General features: G+C 41.8%; 2 protein-coding genes across 4 annotated transcripts in view; one reads left to right on the top strand and one right to left on the bottom strand.

The window, feature by feature from the left end:
* pgrmc1 (progesterone receptor membrane component 1) overlaps nucleotides 1-1,999 on the top strand; it is a 13,307-nt gene extending 11,308 nt beyond the window's left edge. The window contains exon 3 of the mRNA XM_067997265.1: nucleotides 699-1,999. Coding sequence (XP_067853366.1) covers nucleotides 699-811 — 113 coding nt within the window. The 3' untranslated portion in view covers nucleotides 812-1,999. The remainder of the gene's footprint in view (nucleotides 1-698) is intronic.
* On the bottom strand, nucleotides 1,985-27,755 carry LOC137333116 (A-kinase anchor protein 17B-like). Of its 3 annotated transcripts, XM_067997264.1 has the most exons (7): nucleotides 27,328-27,755; nucleotides 26,228-26,304; nucleotides 23,456-26,143; nucleotides 21,649-22,421; nucleotides 21,014-21,159; nucleotides 16,813-17,050; nucleotides 1,985-11,945 (listed from the first exon to the last, which is right to left on the bottom strand). In XM_067997264.1, the coding sequence occupies exons 4-7, from the start codon at nucleotides 22,405-22,407 to the stop codon at nucleotides 9,912-9,914; spliced, it is 3,177 nt and encodes a 1,058-aa protein (XP_067853365.1). In that variant the 5' UTR covers nucleotides 22,408-22,421; nucleotides 23,456-26,143; nucleotides 26,228-26,304; nucleotides 27,328-27,755; the 3' UTR covers nucleotides 1,985-9,911. The 3 variants fall into 3 exon arrangements, with proteins under 3 accessions (XP_067853365.1, XP_067853363.1, XP_067853364.1); XM_067997262.1 differs by having other exon boundaries at nucleotides 21,649-26,143; XM_067997263.1 differs by lacking the exon at nucleotides 23,456-26,143.

The following is a 27,755-nucleotide window of genomic DNA, read 5'->3' as shown; positions in this document are numbered from 1 at the left end:
ATCTTGTATCTATGACCCCTCGATCTGTTTCTATCTACTCTGTCCTGGCACTTCATGATTCAAATCATCTTATTCTCTGTTTTAATAAAAACAGTTGCACAGTCAGGATTTTTTTTTGTTGTTGAATTTGCTGTTGGTATTTAGTAATTTGAATGAGTAAAATGGCCATTTTGGTCCTTTGCTATCTTTATTGCTACCTATTTGAGTTTTTTTGATTGCATTTTCAAAGTCGTCTGAGTACACTTGAAATCATTGGACATTTTGATTGCACAATGGTTGTGGGAGGAATGCATTGATACATCCTGGTTTCTTGGAGTGACTGTACTAATGCTGGGATCAATGCGGATCAGAGGCTTGATGCAGCTTGTTTGGTTTGCTATGTGTAGAACAAATCCATTGCCAGCAATGCATTGACTACAGCTGAGAGGGGGATAGGTAATCTCCCACCACACACTGCTGCGAATGGTCCGCTCGCTGATTTACCAACTGGGTGGGTGAGGAGAGGGAGGTGTGAGGTTTCTTGCTTTTTCACAGCAGCACACTGGAGTGGGGACTTAGATGCATGTCCCAGCCCTCATATTGCATCTTTTTGGGACAAGCAGTGGGACTTCCCTAAGACTGGCATGTTAGGAGAAGTTAATTCTAACAGACATTTTAACAGGACAAGTCATGGTTTCTTTGTTCCCAATCTTTTCCAGAGAAGTACTATTATGTTGGAAAACTGCTGAAACCTGGTGAAGAGCCCACAGAATACACAGATGAAGAAGATATGAAAGATGCGAAAGAGGCGAAAGAATTGATAAAGGAGTGAAGTTCTGCAGTTTGGAGAGATCTATTTTTGTAGAATTGATCACGCAACAACAACATTGTATTGCATTTTTGGAGCAAGATTTCTGTCGGGGGGAGGGGGGAGGGCATGATTATTGCAACTGTTCAGTGTCATTACTCTGGCAGATGTTTTGTGTTGGGAGTATTAAGTGAGGGTGTGAAAAAATGTTAAATTGTATGAAGGGTACATCATTCTAAAAACAGCACTGAGCTGTAAATATTGTAATGTAACACTATTTGTCCCAGCCAAGACGGAGCAGCCCAGTCCGATAATCAAGCTACACAATTCAGTATAGTTGATTTGAAAAGTTTTAACCAAAGCATTCCCTCATTTCTTTAATAGGAGAGGGCAAATGCCTTTGTTGCACACTAGAAATTACGTTCATAGAAATACATAGAATTTACGGCATGGAAACAGGCCGTTCGGCCCAACCAGTCCGTGTCAACATTTACCCTTCACGCGTGCAAATAGTATTAATCATATTCCCGCAGAACTAACCTTTTATTTAGCTGAAGTTGAGCTTTTAGCAGTGTTGTTGATCCAGAAAAAATGTGTAATGCAAAATCAATTTACTGCTGTGTAGGGTTTCTGTAAGGTCAGCTGTTAGTTCTGTTCAAACGTGTTATTTGTCTCTTGTAAATACAACAGAACCTTTCTTATCGGGTGCAGTGCCTCAGCGGAGGTGCCTAACAATAACTGAACAGGATAACACAATTTCTGAGGGTTGAGTTTGCATGAAGTGTTGTGTGGATCGAGCTCAGTCAAAACCACATTCCCTTTAAAATGATGGGCACTTGAACCAAATCATTTTAATATGCATGTGAAATCATTCCAGCAATAACCAACAAAACAGCAGGACATTTGGTTTGTGATTTTTCTAATTGAAGGGATAATGTGATCTGTTTCTGTGTCCTTGTATAATCTGATGTACTACAAGCTGTCACACATGGAAGGCTGATATGTGACTTCCTCTTCAAAGAATTGTGATTTTTAAGAAAAATTTCAAAAACCCATGTTTGCATTTGAATATACTTCTAACCAGGTTAAAATATTGTATACTAACAAAGTATGATTGAACCTGTACAAACATACACCAGATAATACTGTAAGCTGTCTGTGTTTATTCTTTTTTGTTGAAATAAAGAAGGTCACTACTTGGAATTCAAAAAATGTTTATTTAATTGTGTAAAAATGAGAACTGTGCAGTACAATCTACAGGAAGTACAATCCTCCATCAGGACTCTTCTCCGCCACATATACTTGATATAAATTAAGGGTACAGCAGTGTAGTAGCAGCGACCCAGAGGTTCAGAGTTCAAATTTCATCACGGCAAGTTATGAAATTGTATTCAATGAGTCATGGTAATTTATGGGCTGTGTCAGAAAATAACCTTGAAAACTGCTGGATTGCTGTAGAAACTCAACCAGTTCACTATGTCCTTCAGGGAAGATAAACTGTACCACCCACACAACCCATTCTGACCTCGCACGATGTGGCTATGGACCTTTAAACTAAGGTTTTATTGCTGATTTCAAAACCTGTGTTTTTCAGTTATTTTTAGTATCAAAAATCAGGGGGTAAAAAATAAAGCTCAAAAAACCAGGGTGAATTTTGAGAAAATTAGGAAAAATCTGTTTCAATCTTGAACATCACTAAAATGATGTATGAAAAGGGGTATGTCTGCTACAATGTAATAAGTTTCCTCAATCACAAAATACTGTCAAGCTATTTTAACAATATACATTTATAGTATTTGTAAATGGACTGTGTGTCGCTCATGTATATTTAAAGTAACACATCACCATTCTATTGAAGCAATAATATTTTTAACATCTGAAGTGAAAGTTGATGCTAAAATTTAATTTTACAGTGTGTGCTGTGAATGTTCCATTATGATCATTGTAAGCAGTGTATCCATTTTGTTAATGACAGCTGTGGTTATCAAAGCTCTTCATTTTGTACACTTTGCTTCAGAACCAGTTATCGTTCACAGTATAAAAGCTCTTAACATCTTCATGTCTCATTCCTTTCTTGTTCCATCTCCATTATAAGCCCTAAATGCTCTTATGTGAGTCCCTTGGACGTGGTGGTGTTTGGGTGGCCAGTACTCAATGTTCTTGTCAAGTGAGCAAGCCCATAAAATTTTGAATAATACCTTCATTTTCCTTCAGGCACTACAGGCATGTGACAGCTCTTAAACTGTCCAACTCGTAAGTGCTTAGCTCAAATTACCTGCCTTCCAGAATTTGGCACTGATGCCTGTGTCCTGGGCTATGTGCATATGCCAGTGAAGACGTTTTGCATGTTGCATAAATGTGCCATTGCAACATTCATAATTACATCACTAATGCAACGTATATGTTTCAGGATCCATTAAGACTGGGGAGAGTGGCTTTTAAAGGTCTGAATTGTGTTCAAAATTGGTAATTGACTCTTGCCCCACCCTCAAAAAAAAATCCAGGAATTTATCGGAAATCGATGGAAACTGATTTTAAAGGTCACTACCGTGCTAGCCTCTTGATGCCCTCAGAAATGGCTTATCAGGTCACTGTTGTAAAACATTTGGCATGCATGAGGGTTTCAGTGGCGGGGGAGGGGGAAACAGGGGTAGGAGCAGAAGCATGTGGTCTTTGTGATAGAGAGGATACAAGGTTTGCTCGGTGGAACATGACTCTGGTTGCAAAGTCGGGTTCAGCCTGAAAACTGGGAATGGAATCAGGAGTGGAATTTGTGATGGGAGCCGAAGGCAATAGCTTCAGTCTTCCCAATGCTGAAATGGAAGAAGTTAAGATTCATCCAAGACTGGATGTTGGATTAGCAGTCTGTCACTACAGAAGCAATTGAGGTCGAGAGAGGTATTGGAGAGTTAGAGTTGGTTGTCATGGGCGTATGTGTGGAAGCTGAACTGGTATCTTAGTGTCAGTGAAGGTAGATATAGATGATGAGGGAATGGATAGATCTTTGAGGGAACATCAGGGGTAACAGTATGAGGATAGGAAGAGAAGCCATTGCTGGAGATGCTTTGGCTACACATAGATAAATGGGACTTAAAACCAACAGGAGAAGTCCCACTGAACTAGACAAGTACAAGCAATTTTTTGGAGACAGTTGATGAATACAGTTTAATTTGATAATGTCTCCTCCTTTGTATATGGAAAAGTATGTTTCTGCTCTGTGTCTCCATCCTGTCCAGCTGAAAATGCAGCTTGGGAGCCAAATTGGCTAAGCGAACTAGCACTTGACCACACTCTAGGGTGTAGTCTTCGAACCTGTCTACTAAAATTGTTGACTTTTACAATAACGTAGATAGAAAACCCTGGCCAGATTTTTGTTTTAAAAAATTAACTACTTCCAGATACACATATCCAAATTGGATTGAAACAAATGTTAATCAGGTTCCATTTTATTCCTAACTCATCAGTATCGGTATAATCACTTCTGCTGTCTATTTTCTTCAAAAGCAAAATATTGTAAATGCTGGAAATCCTCAGCAAGTCAGGCAGCATCTATGGGGAAAGAAAGTGTTAATGTTTCAGGTTGTTGACCTTTCTATTAGAACTGGAAAAACTTGCAGATTAAACAGTTTTTAAGCAAGTACAGAGCCAGGGAAAGGAGGGGGAGGAAAGAACAAAAGGGAAGGTCTTTGATAGATGGAGGACAGGAGTGATTAAAGAACAAAAGGGATGATGGTGCAAGGCAAGGAGGGTGGTAACAGGACAAGTAAAGAAACAAAAAATGGGTCTAGAGGAGCTGTAAATAACATCAGAACCATTACCAGCACCTGTTGTCTGAAAAAAAGGGGAGCAATGGTTATGATCTGAAGTTATTGAAATCAATGTTGAGTCCAGAAGGTTGTAATGTGCCTAATTGAAATATGAGGTGCTGTTCCTTGAGCTTTCGTTGAGCTTCATTGGAACAGTGTAAGAGGCCACGGTCAGAGTGGGAGTGGGACGGGGAATTAAAATGGCAAACAACCGGCAGGTCAGCGTCACGCTTGTGGACTGAGCGGAGGTGTTTAGCAAAGCGATGACCCAATCTGCGTTTGGTCTCCCCAGTATACAGGAGACCACAGCAAATACAGTATACTAAATTGAAAGTAGTACAAGTAAATCACCGTTTCACCTGGAAGGAGTATTTGGGGCCCTGGATAGGGGGAAGGGAGGAGGTGAAAGGGCAGGTGTTGCATCTCCTGAGCTCGCACGGGAAGATGCCGTGGGGAGGAGAGTGGGGTTGGGGGTGATGGAAGAGTGGATCAGGGTGTTGCAGAGGGAGCAGTCCCTGGAATGCTGAAAGGGGAGGGGAGGGGAAAATGTGTGTGGTGGTGGGATTGCGCTGGAGGTGGCGGAAATGGCGGAGAATTATATGTTGAATGTGGAGGCTGGTGGGGTGAAAGTGAGGACCAAGGGGGATCCTATCATGGTTCTGGGAGGGAGCGGAAAGGGTGAGGGCAGAAGTATGGGAAATAGGACGGACACAGTCGAGGGCCCCGTCAACTACAGTGGAGGGGAATCCACGGTTGAGGAAAAAGGAAGACATCTCAGAAGTACTGATGTGGAAGGTGGCATCGTCAGAACAGATGCAACAGAGATGAAGAAACTGGGAGAAGGGAATAGAGTCCTTACAGGAAGCGGGGTGGGAGGAAGTGTAATCAAGGTAGCTGTGAGAGTCGGGGACTTACAATAGATATTGGTTGACAGCCTATCCCCAGAAATGGAGATAGAGAAGTCGAGGAAGGGAAGGGTTGGAGATGGACCATGTGAAGGCGAGGGAAGGGTGGAAATTGGAAGCAAAGTTGATGAAATTTTGCAGTTCGAGGCAAAAGCAGGAGCGGCACTGATACAGTCATCAACGTACTGGAAAAAGGTGAGGGAGGGGACTTGAGTAGAACTGGAACAAGGAAGGTTCCACATATCCCACAAAAAGGCAAGCATAGCTGGGACCTATACGGGTTCCCATAGCAACACCATTTCTTCCATTGTTGCACAATCACTCCCTGAAGACTTACTCTATTGGCCTGATTCTCTAGAGAGTGTTGTTTGCTTTTATGATTCTGTCTTAGTTGCTGTGTGAAATAAAATTGACCTGTTTGAGCTAAGGCACGGTTTTATTTTCCATTTAATGGTGCTCCAGCCCAGCAAAGTATCATTATCTGCTACATTAAACAATAGTACGTTAATCCAGAACTGACCTTTCACTGCTTCAATCCTACAGGCTTTTGTGTATGCTTCCTGAACTAGACAGTTCAAATGAAAGCGCCACGAACATTGAATCATAGAATCATCTTAAAGATGTTTACATGAAATGATTAAAGTAATTCAGTGCTGTTTTTTGAGCCCAAATTGTCTTAAATATTTTGATCTGCGCTGTAATTGAAGTGTGTACATTAATTGAAAGGGCATGCTCACTGTACACAAGTTTTGTACAGTGACTGACCAATCCAAGCTGGTTGCCACGGAAAGTAGTTAAGTTTTAGAGTAAACTAAGGCAGCCCTAGACCGGATTGAGAAACTGCATACTTCATCTCACACATACACTAATTGAAAAGAAGGAAAAATATCACGTGTGATGCACAGTGCTGGGGGAAAGTGTCTCTCTGGCAAGTTTTTTCTGAACTGCCTGAAATAAATATTTTAACATACTAAAAAGTTGAATTTGAAAACATTCGGTAAGGGAACCTATGACTTGAATTGGGCACAGCCGCAAAGGATTAATTGTAGTGAGCAAATGCTGTGACGTTTTAGAGATGAGGAGATAAACAAGTTGATTTTAATTTGTTGAATCTTGATTACAATTATCACCTGCCTGCTCCTCAAGTAGAATTTTCCAGCCCTATTCTAGCAACAGACTACAGCTACCTCATAGAATAATTGATGGAAAGAGAATCAATTTGTTTATGAAATGACTAAACAGTGCAAATTTCTGGTGCTGTTTGTATTTCTGCCACCTAACACAAAGCAGGATTATAGGTTTCCTAGTAGAAATGAGGTACAAAGAAGTGAGATCACTTGCCTAATCTCAGCAACCTTTCATTCCAATTTTAAGTAAATAATTTACATAGAAATGCTACAAGAAAAATCTATTTTACTGAAGCATTTTTAACCACAGTCTACAGTGTTCGTAAATCAAAGGGGTTTACATCCCTCATTGCCCTTCATGTCAGTATATAATTTGATGGATCTTCTATACAGTAATATTAAATCCCACTCACAGCTGGTTATGGTTGACAGCTGTGGACACAGGTTTCTTGGTGCACACATTGCCTGGGTCCACCACCTGATAGTCCACAAATGGAACCAAAAACAAGTACGCACCGGGAGGCCTAAAGAATATACATGTTAAAAATTTATATCTGAACACAGTTCCCGTCAACTTTCCCCATTATAGATTCCTATGTCAGTACTTATAATGGAACTGCCCATGTAAACCTTTTATGCTGCAATCACACCGTCCTGCCAGTGGTGGCATTGCAGTGCCTCAGTTTTGCATCTCTCAGCTCTTCGGCCAGTGCTGCAGAGACAATGTTATGGTCCATCCAAACTATAGTTCTCGGCTTCCCAAATTGCTGATGTTTTACTATTTAACTATAAATTATATTTTTATAATATATATTGATTTTATAAGGACTGAATATATGACTTTAAATTGGAGTATCAATTATGTCTGCATGGCCTGGTCCAATTATCTCCTGCCTTCCAACCCTGCTTCACCTGAAGACCACACTTGGTCTGAATTCCCCGTGTGCGACACCACAAGAGATTGACTAAGTCTTAAATAAAAATTGTGCAAAATATTTAACCTTGATCTTGTCTTTATTTAATTAGAATGCACAAGGTGCTACTTTCACCATTAAAAATCCTAGGGGTAGTCTCACTAATATTATCAGCAGTATAATGTTACACTAAAATGTACAGTATAAATGGATAAAAGATTTTACAGAAAAAAAACATTGCACCTCTTTCCCTTCACATTTAAGAATCAAACAGGAGGTTGTGCAGCAGGTAACAGCACATAATCTGCAATATATCTGCGGTGCTCTCAATCCAAGTTCATGTGCAGCAGAAATTACATAGGTCTTAATATCAGATAGATCTCAAGCTGCTTTGGTTTTACACTGTCTGCAGTACAAGTGCAACTAGTGCAAAGTAAACTTTAAAAAGTTCCCAGAAGTTATGTTTTTTAGCCTGCAAGCTCTTCATTAACATTAAAAATGTCATCAGTTTTTGGATACCAGCGATTGGACCTATGAACATAATGTAGAATTCCACTTACCCAAACAGAGAACATTGCAGAGCCAGCAGTATGACTGAGCATTCCTGGTTGTAAGCCAGTACCAGTATCAGACCATTTATAATGCATATTGTGAATGAAATCTGCTCTGAACAAATGCAGTTTAACAAAAGTTGGAATTAAAATATTTTTACTTTTTATTTTAACAAGTCACCTCCGAAACCAACATGAATGTGAACCTAGAGCAGTCAGCAGCAAGAATGTGATGCTATGAAGCAAGATTCTCCATGGGCCAGTGACTGGGTTAGGCATATAATATTTATATAAATACTTACATTATCAATATCTTTAATTGCACTACAGCACCTGAATTGAATGCAGTAGGAATTTAGATTGGGGGATGCAGTTAAAATATTCAGTGTAAAACCTGCACAGTTATTTATTCTAGTCTTAGTTCAGAGATTTAAAAAAAAACTTTCATCTCCAGCCTCGAATGAAAGAAAAAATTCAACTGCTTGGCACGAACGGCCAGTACCTAATGCAAATCACCGTCCGCTTTAGAAAAAAAACCCAGGATATGTGTCAGTTTAGGAATTAAATACCAGCCACAGTGGGGGGCTTGCAAGTGTTGCAGGTCAAATCATTGTCAACTCGGCTGAATGCACTCACATACTGTAAACAAAGCGAATGAAGTCCACAGGTTCTAGTCCAAATCAGTAAATTTATATTTCATCAGTTGGGCCGTCTTTCTTTTAGAAATGCTGCTACTGGTCGCTTTACAAACATTTTACATAAATAATAAGATTCAATTTGAGTCATTTGGCAACCAAAAGTAAACTTTAACAAAAAAAAGGCAAACTGTTACATTTCACGAAATGGTACAGTGGAGCCCTCGTTAGCAAACCAAATTCGCTGGTCAAGTTAGGCATGGAAGAGAACTGGAGGACTGAAAAATGAAGTAAGCTACAGCAAGGAAAGAAAGGTTGAAAAAATGTGTTGTTGTAAGGGGATGCAATTAAAGTTAGCTCTATGCCATGCTAATTCACTGGAGCATCAGAGTTTATGTAGGAATCAGGACCAGAGAATAATAGTAATTAAAGTTTACATCCTCTGTTTCAGTACAACGGCTGCTGCATCATTGACTTTGTCCATTACAGAAAGAACAAACTTTCACGATCACAAGGTGTCCCAAAGGGCTTCACAATCAATTAAGTACTTTTGAAGTGCAATGTAGGCAAACCTTACAGCCAATTTGTGCACAGCAAGGTCCCACAAACAGCAATGAGATAAGCGACCAAATAATCTGATTTTCAGTGATGTTGGTTGTGAGAAAAATGTTGACTAGGACAAAGCATTGTTTAGGAGGAGGCAGTTTAAGATTTATTTTAGGTAAACACTTTTGTTGTGTATTTTCTTTTTCCTACAGTTGCCAAAAATCTGGAATTTAACCTTACTTTTCTATATTGATTCTCTAAATTCTAGAATTTATTCCCTTAAATGTGTTCACCAAGAATGAATGATTGCTGGTTAGCCAATCAGGCTACAGTATTGCATTTACTCAACCACAAGTCAATTCACACCTAAGCTATGTATTAACAAGGTTTAGTGTGCTACTTTGTTCAATCCAGATTAATTGATGTGCTTTGGCCTAGAAAAGCACTGATGTATTTAAATGGATTTTATTATAACAGCACAAGTCAAATTGTATGGAAATCATTTTGTTTTTAAAAAGTTTGGTGCTTTGGATAAGATAAGCAGATTAGGTTACTAAATTATAAAGGATATGATACTGAGTGAACTTCATTGTACTCAGAGCTCCTAAATTACTTTTATTCACATTAATCCCTCTTTTGCTTATTTGTGGGGATGAATTTTGCTTGTATTGGTTTCATGCTTCTTCGTTTTTTGCTCACATCTATTACTGTCATGAAGTCCGTGGTCACCAGCAAAATGCTTGTGAAAATATGTCTGGTTTCCATTTGCTCCTATTTTGGAACGGTAATGATCATGTCCAAAATCTATCTCGTGAGGCCAAGAATAATCTCCAAAGAAACCATGATGAATATCAAAACCTCTCTCATAAGAGCAACAATTGTCTATACATTCATTCTTCATATATTGGGGCAGAGTGGAAAGACCTTTCCAATGGGCTTTTAAATCTCTATTAGAATCCATAAGATGGTGTTTACGCTTACTGTGCTTCTCTTTGTGATGGACTTTGGTCTTAGTGTTGCTACCCTTTTTGTGCTTTGCTTCATCACTGAAGAAGACTTTAGATTGATTATGCAGCTGATTATCCAAGTCCAATTCATTGCTAGGATTTTTCCCCGAACTTTCACTATTCCATGAGTCTTTCCTCTTGTGCCCACCACAAGGTTTGCTGGAATGGTTAAATTCTTCTTTGAACTTGCTTTCATTTTCTTTCCAAGGATATTTTAGTTCACTCCTGGATCCACCTTGGGCTGGCTTTTCGTCATTATTGTATGTTCGAGTTTTGGAAAGCTTGTGGTTTGAGGCTTCTTGGTGAAAACCTAACTTGCATTTTGACCAGCTGCCCTCAGCACTGAACTCACAAACGTTATCTTTGCGAATGCGCTTTACTTTTTTATTTGACTGCTTCATCTTGCTCGTGCTTTCTTTTTTGAAACAATCTGGTTCAGTCTTGGTCACTTGGCACTGGGATTTCGGTTGGCTGCTGTACTTTTTGCTTGCATCCCTGGACTGGCTATTGTCCCCTAGCCTTGGTCGAACCAGATCATTTTGAGAGTTTTTAATTGAAACTTTCCAATTGCTAGTGGGGTTTTTCCATGGTTCTTTGATCCCTGTGCTGGAAGATGTCCACAGATCCTTAACTTCGGTATTGGAACATGGATTCTCAGGGCCACTGATCAATTTCCCCTCTTGGTTCTCACGGTCACATGCAGAGACTGCACACTCTTTCTCTGAGCAACTAACTGTATCATTTAAGTGTAGTCGATAGCCACCAACAAAATCTTCCTGAAAATCCACTTGGCTGCCTGAATCCTTCCACTGCACCTGAAACTCTCTGTCATATTCTTTCAGCTGATGGTTGGCGCTACTGTTAGAGGCTTTCTCCTTGGCCCCAGACTCGCTGATGGTGATTGTCCATCTATAGTCGCTGTCATGGTCATAATCTTGCCATCTGTTTCGCTGTGTGATGCTGACCTCAGTGCAAAGATGGCTCGATTTATTCTTCAAATCTATCCGAAAGCTTTTCCCGTTGTCGGAGACTATCCTCCGCCACTCGGAGTGGTCTCCGGGCTCACTGGTGCTGTGGCAAATATTTCCATGGCTGAGATCCAAAGGGCAAGCATGCTGGTGGTAATTGAGCAAACAGTTGACAAAATCCTCGTACTCGTAAAGGTGATGGCGGGTCTGGTGGTCTACGGTAGTGACCTTACGCAAGTGTCCCTTGCGCAGATAATTATCGTGGTCGGCTGCATGCCGCTTATGGAAGTATGCAGCGCAATCTTGTGTCACAGTGATTTGCAATGATCCAGATTCATGAGGTGTTGCGACCCTTTCCCTGACTGGGCTCAAACTGGGAAAGCCGTGTTGTTCTATACAGTCAACTGGAGTCACGTGTGCCAGTGAGGCGGTGAATGGAAAGTTGGTGGTTCGCGAAGACGGAGGCTCCACTGCTCCAGTAAGCGACTTGTGCTTCTCCCCGTCAATGTTTTCATGCAGCATCTTAATCTGCCTCCAATCTTCAGTCTTCAGTTTCTGAAAGCCTTTCTTTCCAACTATATCTTCATCTGGTTTTGTTTGCTCCGCGTGCTCAAGGTCTACCTTTTTCTGGTAACATTTCGCTGCGCCGGCATCAGGAAGCTGTTTCTTCCGAAACCTCATTTCCTTTTGCAAGAGCAACTGCAAACAAGCACAAAGAGTAAAATAAACGTCTGGTGCATAGGTGATGGACAGTCGGTCCATCTCATACCTATAAAATGTTTACCGGTCTATAGCTGTTAGTCACTAAAAAAAAAACATAATCTGACATTTGTTCTCATTCTTGGGATGTGGGCATCGCTAGCAAGGCCAGCATTTATTGCCCATCACTAGTTGTCCTCGAGAAGGTGGTGGTGAGCCATCTTCTTGAACCACTGCAGTCCGTGTGGTGACGGTTCTCCCACTGTGCTGTTAGGTAGGGAGTTCCAGAATTTTGACCCAGCGACGATGAAGGAACAGTGATATATTTCCTAGTCAGGATGGTGTGTGACTTGGAGGTGATGGGTGTTCCCACCCACTTCCTGTCCTTGTCGTTCTAGGTGGTGAAGGTCATGGGTTTGGGAGGTACTGCCGAAGAAGCCTTGGCTACTTGCTGCAGTGCATCCTGTAGATAGCACACACTGCAGCCACGGTGCGCTGGCGGTGGAGGGAGTGGATGTTTAAGGTGGTGGATGGGCTGCCGATCAAGCAGACTGCTTTGTCCTGGATAGTGTCGAGCTTCTTGAGTGTTGTTGCAGCAACACCCATCCAGGCAAGTGGAGAGTATTCCATCACACTCCTGACTTGTGCCTTGTAGGTGGGCAGAGAGGCTTTGGTGAGTCAGGAGGTGAGTCACTCGTCACAGAATACCCAGCCTCTGACCTGCTCTAGTTACCATGCCATTTATGATCGGTCCAGTTGAGTTTCTGGTCAATGGTGACTCCCGAGGATGTTGATGCTGGGGGGGTTCGGCGATGCCAATACCATTGAATGTTAGGGGGAGATGGTTAGGTTCTCTCTTGGTGGAGACGGTCATTTCCTGACACTTGTGTGGTACAGATGCTACCTGCCACATATCAGCCCAAGCCTGGATGTTGTCCAGGTCTTGAAGCAGTCCGTGCCCGCATGCTTCATTATCTGAAGAATTGCGAGTGGAGCTGAACACGGTGCAATCATCAGCGAACAGCCTCGCTTCTGACCTTACTCACCTGGAACTTTATTACTGGTACATAAATAAAATAATCTTGGACAAAACTTTCTCTATAATATCGATATATTAGCGACAGAGCGAACAAAACTCAAAACAAGTAAAAATATTCACTGCCAAAATAAGTTTATTTAGGTCGGCCTCCCTTTGCACCATGCACTATTTCCTGACCCAGAGGATGTCCAGCTTCCCCTATCCGACCGGCCTCCCACTGACAATCTATTCCTCTCCTCAGACTCTTTGCTAGAAATAAGGAAGTACGGCAAAGCAGAGAGCAGGAACTCAATATCTGAGGAATTACGGGTGAAGAGAGAAGAGTATTTATGGAGTATCTATTAAGGGCAATCTAGACAAGTCTAAAGGATGTCAAGGCCTTGGAAAGATTACGGAGGAGATTTACTAGAATGGTCCCAGGGATGAGGGACTTCAGTTATGTGGAGAGACTGGGAGAAGCTGGGATTGTTCTCCTTAGAACAGTGAAGGTTAAGGTGAGATTTAATAGAAGTGTTCAAAATCATGAAGGAGTAAATAAGGAGAAACTGTTTCCACTGGCAGGTGGGGCAGTAACCAGAGGACACAGATTTAAACTAATTGGCAAAAGGACCAGAGGGGAGATGAGGAGATGTAGAACCTTGACTTTCCGTTTAACCCTGAGTTCAGCCTCACTTTTTTCTACCTCCACTCCTCTAACTCCGAGTCTTCCTTGACCGTATTCCATGTGCTACACTATTGGTGGCTGCACATTCAGCCACTATGAAACTCCCAGTTCCCTCTGCCCTGTTACCACCCTCCTTGTTTTTGAAAACCTCCTGAAACCCCTTCTCTTTGTCTGCCTTTGGTCCCTCCCTGCCTGCCCTCCCTCCCCTCCCCCTCCCCCCTTCTCCCTCCCTTCCCCTTCCCCCCCCTCCCCCTCTCCCCCCTTCCCCCTCTCCCCCCTTCCCCCTCACTTTTCCTCTCCTGCTCTGTTGTGTCCCTCTTATTGTAAAGCGCTCCACACATTCCTGTAGCACTATAGAAATGCACGTTATTGTTAGGACACCTGTCCCTGCAGCTCGCTCGCTCTGCTGAGGGAACAGGCAGCTGGTTCTGCTCAAGCAGAGGCACAACTAAACCAGCAGGCCCGGCTGAGATTCTGCATTTAATTTAGTCAATTTTCCAGATATTGTTTCCTTCAAGGCATTCTCCGAGGCAGCAAGTGGGGGGGGGGGGGGGGAGGGGAGGGGAGTAGTTCCTTCCACAATGACTGGCCAAGTAATTAGGACATTCTGTTTCTTAATGTCACTCAGCCAGACAGAGAACAAAAGGTTTTCATCTGCAGCTGAAATGCTCCACCTAGCTGAAATGCTCCACCTAGTACAGGAAGGAGAAAATCTCCGAAAGCTTGTGAATTTAAAATAAAATTGCTGGACTATAACTTGGTGTTGTAAAATTGTTTACAATTGTCAACCCCAGTCCATCACCGGCATCTCCACATAGTGACCCAGCTAAGAATTGATTAAATGAATCAATGCTTAGCTGAATCAACAGCCCTTGCCAAACATATATTTGGTGATAAAATGTGTCCTGGTAGCAAGTTTTCCTGACCTTACTGATGCAGTAATTTTAACCTAAACTTAAAAATTCATAATATGATTAGGCAGAGTAAACATGGTTTAATGAAAGGGAAATCCTGTTTGACAAATCCATTAGCTTTTTTTGAGGATGCAACCAGCAGGGTAGATAAGGGGGAAACCAGTGGATGTCGTATATTTTGATTTTCAAAAGGCATTCGATAAGGTGCCACACAGGAGGTTGTTACACAAGATAAGGGCACATGGGATTGGGGGCAATATGTTAGCATGAATTGAGGATTGCTTTACAGACAGAAAAGAGAGAGTAGGAATAAACAGGTCATTTTTGGGTTGGCAGGTTGTAACTAGTGGGGTATCACAGGGATCAGTGCTAGGGCCTCAGCTGTTTACAATATATATATCAATGACTTAGATGAGGGGACCAAATGTAATGTATCCAAGTTTGCTGACGATACAAAGCTAAGTGGGAAAGTAAGCTGTTGAGGAGGACGCAAAGAGGCTGCAAAGGAAAAGGACAGGTTAAGTGAGTGGGCGAGAAGATGGTAGATGGAGTATAATGTGGAGAAATGTGCAATTATCCACTTTGGTAGGAAGAATAGAAAAGCAGAATATTTTTTAAAAGGTGAGAAACTAAGAAATGTTGGTATTCAGAGGGATTTGGGTGTCCTTGTACACATATCACAAAGTTAACATGCAGGTACAGCAAGCAATAAGGAAGGCAAATGATGTTAGCCTTTATTGCAAGGAGGTTAGAGTATAAGAGTAAGGAGGTTTTGCTGCAATTATATAGGGTGAGACCACACCTGGGGTACTGTGTACAGTTTTGGTCTCCTTACCTAAGGAAGGATATACTTGCCTTAGAGACAGTGCAACAAAGATTCACTAGATTGATTCCTGGGATGAGAGGGTTGTCCTAGGAGAAGAGATTGATTAGAATGGGCCTATATTCTCTGGAGTTTAGAAGAATGAGAGGTGATCTCATTGAAACGTATAAAATTCTTAGAGGGCTTGACGGGGTAGATGCTGAGAGGCTGTTTCCCCTGACTGGAGAGTCTAGAACTAGGGGGCATAGTCTCAAAAAAAGGGGTTGGCCATTTAGAACCGAGATGAGGAAAAATTTCCTCACTCAGAGGGTTGTGAATCTTTGGAATTCTCTATCCCAGAGGGCTGTGGATGCTGAGTCATTGAGTATATTCAAGACTGAGATCGATAGATTTTTGGATACTAAGGGAATCAAAGGGATATGGGGGTAGGGTGGGAAAGTGGAGTTGAGGTCGAAGATCAGCCATGATCTTATTGAATGGCGGGGCAGGCTCGAGGGGCCGTGTGACCTACTCCTGCTCCTATTTCTTATGTTCTAATTGGATAGAATCGGCCGCCTGTTTTACACTTCGCCTGACAGAATTTAGTTTGTTATGTTTGGACAGTGTTACAACAATCAATAGTGTCTTTCTCAACAGTTGCAGTATGAGATGTGTGTTATATGTATTACTAATTCCCCCTTTCGTTGGGAAAGAAAGAACTTGCATTTGTATCGTGCCCTTCACATCCTCAAGACAGTTGTTTTGTCAGGAAACACAGCAATTAATTTGTGCACAGCAAGATCCTACAAACAGCAAATGAGATAAATGACCAGTTAATCTACTTTGGTGGTGGTGGTGGTGATTGAAGGATGAAACGCGGGCAGATCAGTGTCATGGGATCTTGTACACAGAACAAAAGTGTTTCATCTGCAGCTGAAATGCTCCACCTACTGGCCCAGCTAAGAATTGATTAAAACCTGCTTAGTTAAAAATCAACCTTTGGAGGAAAGGGTACGAAACAATACTTAATTCTGGAGCTACACCCCATGGCTCAGCTGGTACATGCACTGTCTGTTGTGGTACTGAGACTAAGCAGCTCCCAAATCCGATCACTGACTGGGCGCTTGCTTCAGCTGGACTCGTGGCCCTGAACTGGGGAAAAGTGAGCCATTGCTCCCACTCGAGTCAGCCCCCTGCTAGAAAACGTGCAAGTGTGGGCATTGGGTGTGTGACAGGATCCACGTTGGATCCCCCGCTGACGCTCACTGTCCAGACTGACACACGAAGGGTTGGTCACTTAGTGAGGTACCACAGAGCCAGTGCCAGCTATGGAACCGTAACCTCGCACAGGTCAGCCAGCGCCCATAGCGGAACGTGTGGACCAAAGGGAAGAAAGCAGGGGGAGGAGGGCATGTGGGGGAGAAAGTCACACACAAAAAAAAACTTACTTTTGCTCTGTTTAAAAGCACGGCGAGAAGCCTGCACGATTCCCGCTTCCTCTGTCCCAACAGCAGCTTTCTCTCCTCCCACGCACTGGCCTCTCTCAGCTCTTTCTCATTCTCCATTTTTATCTTCCACAGTTTGCGCAGGCGACGTCTCTCCTCCCGCTCTTTCTGCCTATGTTCTTTCTTCCTCAGCTTCTCTTTCCGTCTCCTCTCCCTTTCCCGTTCGTCTTCCCTGCGTTTTCTAAGGCAACATTTCAGAAAGTCGATGTGAATTTACAAAGAACCACTCTGGGCGTTTTGAGTTTGTTTAATGCTTATTTAGAATCAAGTTAAAATTCATAAAACAAAGTTCTCTCTCGCGATCAAAATTCAGTTACAACTATAGAGAGTAACGTTCAAATTCCCTATCAAACACAGCTTTACATCTGAGATAATGTAACAATCACATTTATCTTTAATAAAAGGGACGTACAATGTAGGCTGAAGAATACTGCTGATTGAAATTAAGTCAACAGAATTAAGCAAACTCAGGAAATCCAGCACTGCTTTTTTTTAAACCCACAAGTATATGTGCTATATCTGAACACACAGCGTATCACGGAGAGTTGTAGTGGGAGTGTTACTATAATGATGTTTCACAGTTATTTAATCAGTTGTTTTCTATTTTCATGGAAAGAACCTTTTCCACATATACAAGAGAAAGAATCTCACAGAATCAGATGATATGTAAAATAATGCTCCACCTCCCATTCCTTCTTCAAAAGCCTCCTTAAAACCTATCTCTTTGACCAAGCCCTCCTACTATCTCCTTCTTTGACTCGACGTCCGTTTTTGTCTGATTACACCTCTGTGAAGCGCCTTGGGACGTTTTTCTATGTTAACGGCGCTATATAAATGCAAGTTGTTGTTGTAGCGTATGTGAGTGCTGCGTGACCTTATATGTAACTATGACTTAATGAAGTATGTATAGCTTGTAGAACAACAATTTTTTAAAAATTCCCAGCCAAAGTGTTCAGACTTAAGGGGGACAACTTTAACCTAACCCACCCGTCGGGAAATGGACGAGATCAGGTGCAACACTGGTTTTAGACCCTGCCCGATTTTACTCCCCGTTGAAGTCCCGTGGGATTCCTGCCCGATGAGTTTGGTTAAAATTACCCCCTAGGTGTCTCTGTAAAATTGCAATTAAAATATATATTAGGAACTAGACTATTGTATCGGGGAGGTTCTGAGAGAGTTTAGCTACCTATGTTTGGACAGTATTATAATAATTAAGAATGTCATACTGCAAATATTCAGAATGAGACATGTGTTACATGTATTACTAATTCCCCCTTTCATTGGGAAAGAACGAACTTGCGTTTATATAGTGCCCTTCACATCCTCAAGACAGTTGTTTTGTCGGGGAACACAGCAACTAATTTGTGTACAGCAAAGCCCTACAAACAGCAAACGAGATAAATGACCAGTTAATCTACTTTGGTGGTGGTGATTGAAGGATGAAACTTGGACAGATCAGTGTCATGGGATCTTGTGCACCCCCTGAGCAGACTGACGTTGCCTCAGTTTAATGTCTCATCTGAAAGACGGCATCTCCAACAGTGCAGCACTCCCTCAGTGCTGCACTGAAGTGTCAACCCAGGTTTCGTGCTCAACTCCTGGACTGGGACTTGAACCCACAACCTTCAGATTCAGACAAGAGTGCTACCAACTGAGCCAAACCGGCACGAGTGTAGTTATAGAATGAATCTGATCGGTACTCAAGCATTCAAATTATACTCTGCTTTTAGTCTTATCCTGAAGCCAATTGAACTTAAGATTTTTTTCTGTTAAAAATTGAAAATTGGCAAAATGAAATATAATTTCTGTTAAAATATGATGGAAAATAGACAATGCCACATTATACATATTTTAATATATTCATTAATGTATATTCCATGCGTTTATACGTTTATTAAATGCATTAATGTTTAAATTGCCTATTAATTGAAACTGTGTTGATGACTTATTGATAACAAACCTGATGAAACGGGCTAAAATCAGAGAATCCATACGGAAGAATGGGTTCTAAACATATGGTTAACTATTGCACAACTATACACTATCCTGAAACATACTACAAATTTCAAGATATTGCACATTACACTCTTGCCATAATTAGTGTCGTATTCCAGGATTACTCAGCAACTAAACTTTGGCTCCCAAGTACGACTGTATGTATCGGGTACCAGAGAGGTCGGTGACATGAACAATCAAACTCAACGTGAAGACTGCCTGAAATATACAGCAGTTTTGACTCTGCTTTATTTTGGTATAATTTAGAGACTGGATCAGTAAAGGGTGAATGTCACCATGTATACACAGTCAAACATTAATGACAAACACTTATGATTAACTTTAACATCCTTTTGTTTATTTTTATCTTTCTGTTTTTTCTTTTTTTATTTATAGAATGAGTGCTCAGAGAAATGAATTACTAAATGCCAAGTAATAGATGTTAAAAGCACTTAGACATTAAGAGCATAAGATTTTTTTTTGGAACAAACTTGTCCTTTTCTGATAAAATCAACCCCATTTACCAGCTTTTTCACCAAATCATTCAATTCCTCCACTCTCTAGAATCCATTTACACTATTTGCTTCAATGGCCTTCCCGGTAACAGTGAATAGTTCCACCTGAATTCCCTTATTAATTTCAGAGAATTTATATTGCTTCAGAAAACTTAATTCTCTTCTCTTCGGTTTCCTCCCCTCTTCTACGGAAGGCAGAGAGTCACGCTGGAGTTTGATTGTACCTCAATGGCTCTTTGTCACCTCATCCAAAACGGCAAGGACATCAGAGCTAAATCTGATTCTGTCCTCACCAAACATCCACACACAGGCACCTACCAATAAGAGTCACTGGATAGCAATCAGAAGCAAGAAGCTTCACCAATTCTCCTTCCTCTCCAATACGTAAATGCTGAGACCAATTGGAGCATCCCACTCCGACCCTGGCTGGGCTAATTCAGCACAGGCCTGGTCTGTATAATTTAGTGCCCGCTAATCAATGCACTTATTCACTCAGCAATTGCAGTTTGACCTCATCAATTCACCTATTTATTTTAAATACATGAGGTAAGTCCTACTTGCCCAGATGTTAGCCAGTAAATCCTCCAAACTAATTCCCGGTGATAGAACCAGCATTTATCGCTTAAACAATTATATTCCAAAAAGAAGCAGAAAAACAGAAAGGATGTTAAACTTGATAGTAATTCCTTAGCTGTTTGATTTTAATGTGTGTACTTGATAGCGATATTCAGTCTCTAAGTAAGTCGTGTGCATTACAATTTTCTTTTAAATATAATGTGGAATTCGGCCCTGCATAAGTCAAGCCACCTGTATCTCGCAGTGGACATTCCACACAAACATGACACTGCACCATCACGGGATCATTTACACGATATTGGTAATATTGTTTCTTTGTCGACTAGTTTGAACCCAACTGATAAAATTTGAGAGAAATCCTTCACCAGCCTTGCCTGTGTGCAGCTGGTGCTCTGTGGACCTGTTTTGTGTCGACATCATTTCTAGATAAACGGCGACAAAAATAATGACTAAATCTGGAATTGTCTGATATCTTCCATGGACCTGAAACCAAAAAACCTGACGACTAACGTCTCCCAACATCAGTTCAGCCAGCGGGTTCTACGATGCACTGACAAGCAGTCTGCTTTCTGCGCACAGATCAAAATGAATAGTTTGTCAGACTTTGAAAATTCCATAAATTGTGTCAACTTTATGAGCAAAACAATCTGCCTCAGCCACCCAGTAATTTTGCAGGTTAAACATTAAAGCACCAAAGCTGCAAAGGCAATGGGCTCAGTGCGACATTAACAACAGCCTGACACATTTATTCCCAGCACCACACCCCACAGCAGTCACTTTGTAACCACCCACACTGGAGTGAGCAAAGTAAACCATCATTCAGAGAAAACTATTACTGATGCTATGGATTTCTATCACTGTCTTCTTTCTTTTGTTGATTGAATAATGCAAATGTTAATTTTGTATTTATTACTGTCCTGATGCTTTACCTTCCTGGTCATTTAAAAAAAATTTTTTAAACATATATCTCCAACATATAAAAGTAAAAGGGATTACTCGCCGGTCCAGAGGTAGACTGTAACCCTCCGGGGCATCTTGTAAAGTAGGTTCTGATTTACCGTTCAGCCTCCTTGGACAGCTCCTCTTCCTTGTCTCTCCGTTTTTGCGCCTCGCGCTGTTTCTCCAGCTCCTGGAGCTTTAACCTTTCAAGGTGCCGCTTTTCGATGGCTGCATCGCTAAGGTGCTTGGTTGTGTCAAAGGTTACCTGGAAGAGAAGTTATGAGACTGGTCCCTGTAAGAGTCACTACACTTTAAAACAAGCACGCATTGGGGATATTGGTATCGTTCGGCATGAGATGACACTAAGGTATCAGCCAATTAGCATGGAGTCAAATTGATCACGTCCCTCGATATCTAACATTAAAAAAAGATGCAACTCCGGAGCTAATTAATGAAATTAAAGGAGTCTTGGAACATTCTATAGGGATATCAAAGCCTAAAAAATTGTTCCTTTCCTCAGGCTAAATAGGTATTTTTTCCCATTATATAATCAGACTCCACTGAGCAAAACCGAGCACTGAAACATGGCATTTTTAATAAGTGTCCACACTGTGACTGGCCATCTATTCAAGAGCTGGATGTTGAGGGACAGTGTACCCACAACCCCCATGTATCAAATGCAAGAAATTTAAAAAATTTAAAAAATTCCCCCCGTGTCCTACCCAAGAAATTTCTTGCGAGTATTTTACCATACCTTTATGTTACATGCCAGTGCCTTTCCATCGTCCCCTTTGTACATCAACTTCATTCCCCGTAAAGACTCCATAGCTTTCACAAAGCCTGCACATTCCAGATATTGGATGTATGCTTCAAAAGTGGGGAGCCCGCCAATGCTGAATGTATTGAACTTCTTTCCTGTCATCTCCTCTCTGTAGGGATCCAACATAGGAATGTCAACATTTCGAATCTCTCCGAATCTTCCAAAAACCTTCTGAAGGATCTCTTCCATTGGCTTGTCCCTGTTGAGCTGCTTTGAAGAAAGCCACTTGCAAGGCAGCCCTTCCATATGAATAGTATCGGGCCTTTCACCGGGTAAAGCCTCGTTCATGTATTCGGCATTCTTAAAAAAAGACTCCCAGTCGCATGGGCTTGGAAAGTTGACTTGAGTTACAACTGCCAGAACTCTCACGGTCTCATTGATACCGCTCATCTTGATAGTCTTGTTGTTAAACTTTTCCCACACTGTTTGAACTAGATTCTTATTTTCAACTTCTGCTTCGAAGCGAATAAAGTCCATTGTACTTCGCGAGACTCTGAGTGATGTTATCTGATCTGGATACGCTATTTTCTTCAAGCTCTCCATCACTTCCCAATTTGAAATGAGCTTTGGGGATAACTTGGACTCAGGAAGCATCACACTGAGTGTCAGCCTTGCAATCGGCTTTAAGTACAGACACTGTGGAGCAAAGAGCTCCACTGCGTCAGAAGTGTCGAACAGTCTTGTGGCTGCCATAGCAACATCAAGCTCTGGAGAAAAGAGGTAAAAAAAGGTTAGAAATAAAACTATATTCATAAAATTTCCTGCACAAATGAAAATTACCGTCACTGCCTAGAACAGTATTAGTAAACCAGTGGCGTGGTCTGTGGGCTATTATTTATTTTTACTGCTAGTTAAGGACACTGTATGCTTTTGGGTAGGACACGGGGGGAATCAAGCTAAGAATGGAAAGGGGACTGGGTGCGGGAGTGAGATAGACACTGACATTTCACCTCTGCGGCTTGGCTTGGAATCTAAGCCCACCCTGAATTAAAAACCAGTCTCCTCTGTCTGTCGGTTGTAGGGGTCTTATGGGAATTGAGTTTGCTCAGTTTCGACAGCACCTCCCAAACCTAGAAGGGCAAGGGCAGCAGGTGCATGGGAACACCATCACCTCCAAGTTCCCCTCCGAGTCACGCACCATCCCGACTTGGACATAAATTACCCGTTCCTTCATCGTCACTGGGTCAGAATCCTGGACTTCCTTACCTAACAGCATTGTGGAAGCACCTTCACCACACGGACTGCAGCAGCACAAGGCGGCGGCTCACCACCACCTTCTCAAGGGCAGCTAGAGATGGGCAACAAATGCCGGCCTTGCCAGTGACGCCCACATCCCGAGAATGAATTTTTTTAAAAATCCAATTGCTAACAGGTAGGAGCTCACAGTGCGAAACTTCCACCAACTGACAAGTTCATACTTTGGCCAAAGGCACAGCTGGTGTGGGGGGAAAAGTGAAATAATTATCACACTGGTGCAGTAGAGGGTGCTCTTCTGGGGTTAGCACATTGTGGGGGCAGAATTGAGGGAGTGTTGCCTTGCAGTTACACCTGAACCTGGGAGCATTTGTTACTGATACTGGGTGACTGAATTAGCAGAAGCATTTCAATTGCCAATACTGACATCATACATATTGCTGAGCACAATTATGGCCTAAAGAAATAAAAAGGAACAGAAAATAAGGACACGTTTTTAAAAAGAAACCAATAAAGAAAATAGACTACAAAATGATGGATGACTGACTTCAGGGTTGAAAGAGATGAAGTAATAAAGAAGTGTCTATTTCCAAATGCATTTCCACTCTGCCCAGTGTCTGGATGGTGCATGAAGATAAAATCCCTTTGGTAACACTGCACATTTTGAACCATTGTTTCGCTTTCTTTCTGCTTGAAAATAAACATTGTCACTAAGTTTCCTCATCCGAAGTAGGCGGCATTACGCAAAGCATCCAATTGCAAGAGATGCTCGTAAACCCAATCCTCCAGAAACAATGTCCGACCAGGGGCCACTTTTATTGCCAAACCTGGCTGCACTTTAAGTCAGCACTGGAGCAGAAATCAGGCAATCCATTCATGTGTTGAAAAAATATAATGTCATGATCTGGATTATTACATAATACAACTGAACACAGTCCAGGTCACTGGGCAGAAGATTCTACCCGTGAGCAAACTGTTGAATTTTCTTAATGAAAAGGGGGGAAAAAAAGCTATGAATACTGGAAATAATAACAGAAAATGATGGAAATACACCGCATCTTTAGAAACAAAAGACAGGTTAAAATTTCTAGTTTGGACCATTCATCGGAACTCACTTGAAGTTTACTAACGCTAAAATAATTTTTTCGGTTCCCCAGACTAGGCACTGTTCCCTAGTCCTTATCCGGCCACCCGAGTGAGTCAATATTCCTTCCCTCACTTTGGGAGTGTGTTTGGCTTTCCCTTAACACCTCCCTCAATGGCCCCAGCTGATGCCTGAGACTCAAATGTCTGGGGAATCACAGCTCAGAACCTGCACCCCATCGTTGTGTGGTGCTGTGCATTAAGCTTCGGCACCATCTGTATGCATCATACTTTTAAATTAGATTATAGACATTTAATCTTCTCTGTAACAATGCAAAATAGCAGCCACATGAGGGCCCCTACATTTCACATTGCAATGCAATTTCTGCCACAAAAACACTACCAACTGAACTATACAACATTTGTTAACATATATTAGAATTTTGGAAGCTATTTTAGAACTTTTCTCTCAAAACAATATCGAAGCAAGTCATAATGGCGAGAAGTCCCCAAGTGCGATTTCCGAGCTCTGCTAACTTCACTGATCTCATCCAATGCAGCGGTTGAGTCTCTGTAATTGGCCTTAGTCCCCCTGGGTTATGGAAACAAAACAAAAACAGCCAGGATTGGCACTACTAATTGCTATCCAGTGACCCCCTGCTGTAACGCATGTGCATATGGAAATCGGGCTCAACTGATGCCTTCCACAGTTTGTTGACTCTCACTGACTAGGTCACCAATAGAGAAGAGTCATGGGTGAGGTACCAATGGGTTGACAGCACTGCTGAAATTGTATCTCAGCATGCATTAATGCCTTCAGGAGAGAAGTTAGCAAAAAAGGCAATATGGTGAAATTATTGCCCCAACATGACTGGGGATAAATTATTCCTTTAAAGCTAGAACCATAGGTGTTTGCAGCACATAAAAAGGCCATTCAGCCCTCCTGTCTGTGCCAGCTCTTTGCTAGAGCAATCGAAAACCAATCCCACTTTCCTGCTCTCTTCCCATTGCCCTGAATCTTGACCTACCTAAAATATTTAGGTTGATTAAAATATTATTGCGTGTCGAATCAGTTTAATAAAAATTGTGCTGTGTCTCCACACACAAAGGACATTTCTATTTCTGAACTCCAGCTCCTCCAATCTGAGGAAAATGTTTTGAGGGTGAAAACTCAACCAGGTGTTGAAAGTGTGAGGTGTACCAAACCCACCAGATAGTCGAAGCTGCCTTAGGGTCCCAGAAGCTCGAGATTATCACAAACCTTTCACTTCTTCTGACTGATACAAAATATATCAGTAAACAATCTAATGAGATAGGTGTACATAAAAATGAAAAGGTAGGAGAGGATTCAGAAGTGAGGGCATGACCGTCGAAATGGGGGCAAGTGGGAAAGTCTGGAACTCCCAGTACAGATAGAACAATAAGTTACCAACACTTTATCTCCTGCAAGGAAGCAACTTATCAAAAATCACAGAATGTACAACAGGATGTAAAACAGGATGTCAGGCTTGTTTGTAGCATTTTTGAAAATACCAAACAGATTCAAAAAGTTGCACAACACCACACTCGGGAATAACATTTTTGAAAATATTTGGGACAAAAATCATAGCCTATGCTTCGTAAATATTGCATCGCAGTGAGGTTTGATAAACTCCCCTTAGACTGTTGTATAAACGCGTCTTCCATTAGCAAACAGGACGTTGATATTTCCCCTGCGTGCTCCTAATTGTTATCAAAATCCTTTCTATTTTTATTTGTTGTCGCTCTTATTTCAACATTTTCTGCAATTAAATCTCTTTCTGTGAATTGATACCCCAATTTAAGGCTTAAGTTTGAAGAGAAAAGTAACATCTGCTAATTTTATATTTCCATGTACAAAATATATTATGTTGCAAACCACATTTTCTTTTAAAAAAATTATATTCAAAAAATATAAATGAAACCCTATTTTTTTTTGTGTGAGGTTTCATCTTGTATATATACATTCTCCCGGCAACAACAAAACCCCAATTGGTTACTGGCACAAGTACTTAACTTTCTGCACTGCTCTCTGAGATACATAGCACATGAACCAGGACCATAGAAATTACAGCACAGAAGGAAGCCTTTGCATCTGTGTCAATGCTATCTCTTCAATAGGAGCCATCTCCAGCTGTATTGGAATTAATGAACAATTATCACGTATTCCTCAACGGCCATTGTGTTGATGCTAAGCTGTTGCATCCACTCGAACTACCTCTGTGAAAGTGACTTCCAAATCAATGTCATTAACGTTTCCGCGACCGGTGGGCACCGCAGGGGCTGGAGTACATCCTGGATCGATATAATAAAATTATTATTTGACACTTATTTTGGTTTTATTGATTTGCTGCACATAAAACACAACCTAACCCCCCCCCCCTTATAAAAGGGGGGGGGGCTAAAACACACACAAAAAAAAAGAAAAAATTCATTAACATGGCTTTAAAAACGTCCTATACCACAGTAATAACTGTCTTTGCAGTTGTGAAAAAAATCAAGAGAGCCGATCTTGAGTGAATTGAGCCCATAAATTACTATCGTTTTCCGTGAACTACTTTGCCTCATCTCACTTGTCCCCAATTTAGACATTAGTAGTTTTTTGGATATAATTAACTGAGTGATCGCTTACAGATGTCACTATGCCAAAAACAGCAGCAGGTAGTTGGGATGGAAATGTGCCATCAGTTGTACAACAGGCTATAAAGAACTGCCGAGAATAATGTGCACAACAATTTAGATCAACTGCGTTACCGGTGGTGCTCAGTCCACTCTTTTACATCAGCTCGCTCTTCTCCTTTCCCCTCCTAATGACTTGGACTTCTTACTGGGATGTGTTTCCATGGGAGCCGATTGCCTTACAGTACTTTGTCCAAGTGGCCGTTACTCGTAAGTTGGGCAAGCTGTTCAACTACAGGGGGTATCACAGCCAATACTACCGTCACCCAACGTCTGCACACACTCACTTTTGGGTCACCGGATAGCAATCGGGAGCAGGAACCGTGGCCATTCCCCCCTCTCCCCTCCCCCCTCCCCTCCTATATAACCTAACCCAGGGACTCTTGAGACCAACCGTAGATATGATGCGATCAGCTAGCTCCGCACACTGGTAATTGAACCAGGGGGGACCTCACTGCTCCACAGCTCATCCACTCACTCAACCATCAGGGGGGGGGCCTCATTTTTTTTAACAATATTTTTTCTTTTCAAAACGAGTGTGCTGACACAAGTGCACAACTATCCGCACCAAATGCACTCAAATCAGATCAGTGAACACACCCTATCATTGTATACATTTGAAACATCTGTGCAACTTGCCTGAGCTCTAACGCAGGCCTGTCCCTCACATGCAGGAGCATAAACCCCCCTCGCTTACTCTCCTTTGCACCAAAATCTGAAAGCCATTCACAACGCATAACTTCGGACGATCGGTGTGTTCGCACTGCCTGACATCAAGCGACCTCCTGCAGGACTGTCATTTTCCTTTAAATAAGAAAGCAGTTAAAAGTCAGCCGGGTTTTCAGGGCGACAGTCCGGGTAATTCCCACTTGCTGCTTCCAAACTTCATTCTCGGCAGCTTGTTGACGGCGTGTAGATCTAAACTCACGGTCACCAACAACTTTTATTGACCTCTGCCAAAAAAAAAACCTTCCCCTCCCCTCCTCGACTGATTCACAACAACGAGAAGAAATGATCAGGAAATCCCCAGCTACCGGGTTCGCAACTGCGCAGGCGCGGCTTTTCCT

Source organism: Heptranchias perlo, chromosome 15, assembly GCF_035084215.1.
Source record: "Heptranchias perlo isolate sHepPer1 chromosome 15, sHepPer1.hap1, whole genome shotgun sequence".
In the NCBI taxonomy this organism is placed as follows: domain Eukaryota; kingdom Metazoa; phylum Chordata; class Chondrichthyes; order Hexanchiformes; family Hexanchidae; genus Heptranchias; species Heptranchias perlo.
This window is presented reverse-complemented; position numbering and strand designations above follow the sequence as displayed.

Coding starts and splice junctions, on each gene's coding strand:
- LOC137333116 (XM_067997262.1), bottom strand. CDS start 22,467: ATGAATATAGTTTTATTTCTAACCTTTTTTTACCTCTTTTCTCCAGAG. Junction 21,160..21,648: donor CACTGGCATGTAACATAAAG/GTATGGTAAAAT, acceptor CTTCTCTTCCAG/GTAACCTTTGACACAACCAA. Junction 17,051..21,013: donor CTGTCCAAGGAGGCTGAACG/GTAAATCAGAAC, acceptor ATGTTGCCTTAG/AAAACGCAGGGAAGACGAAC.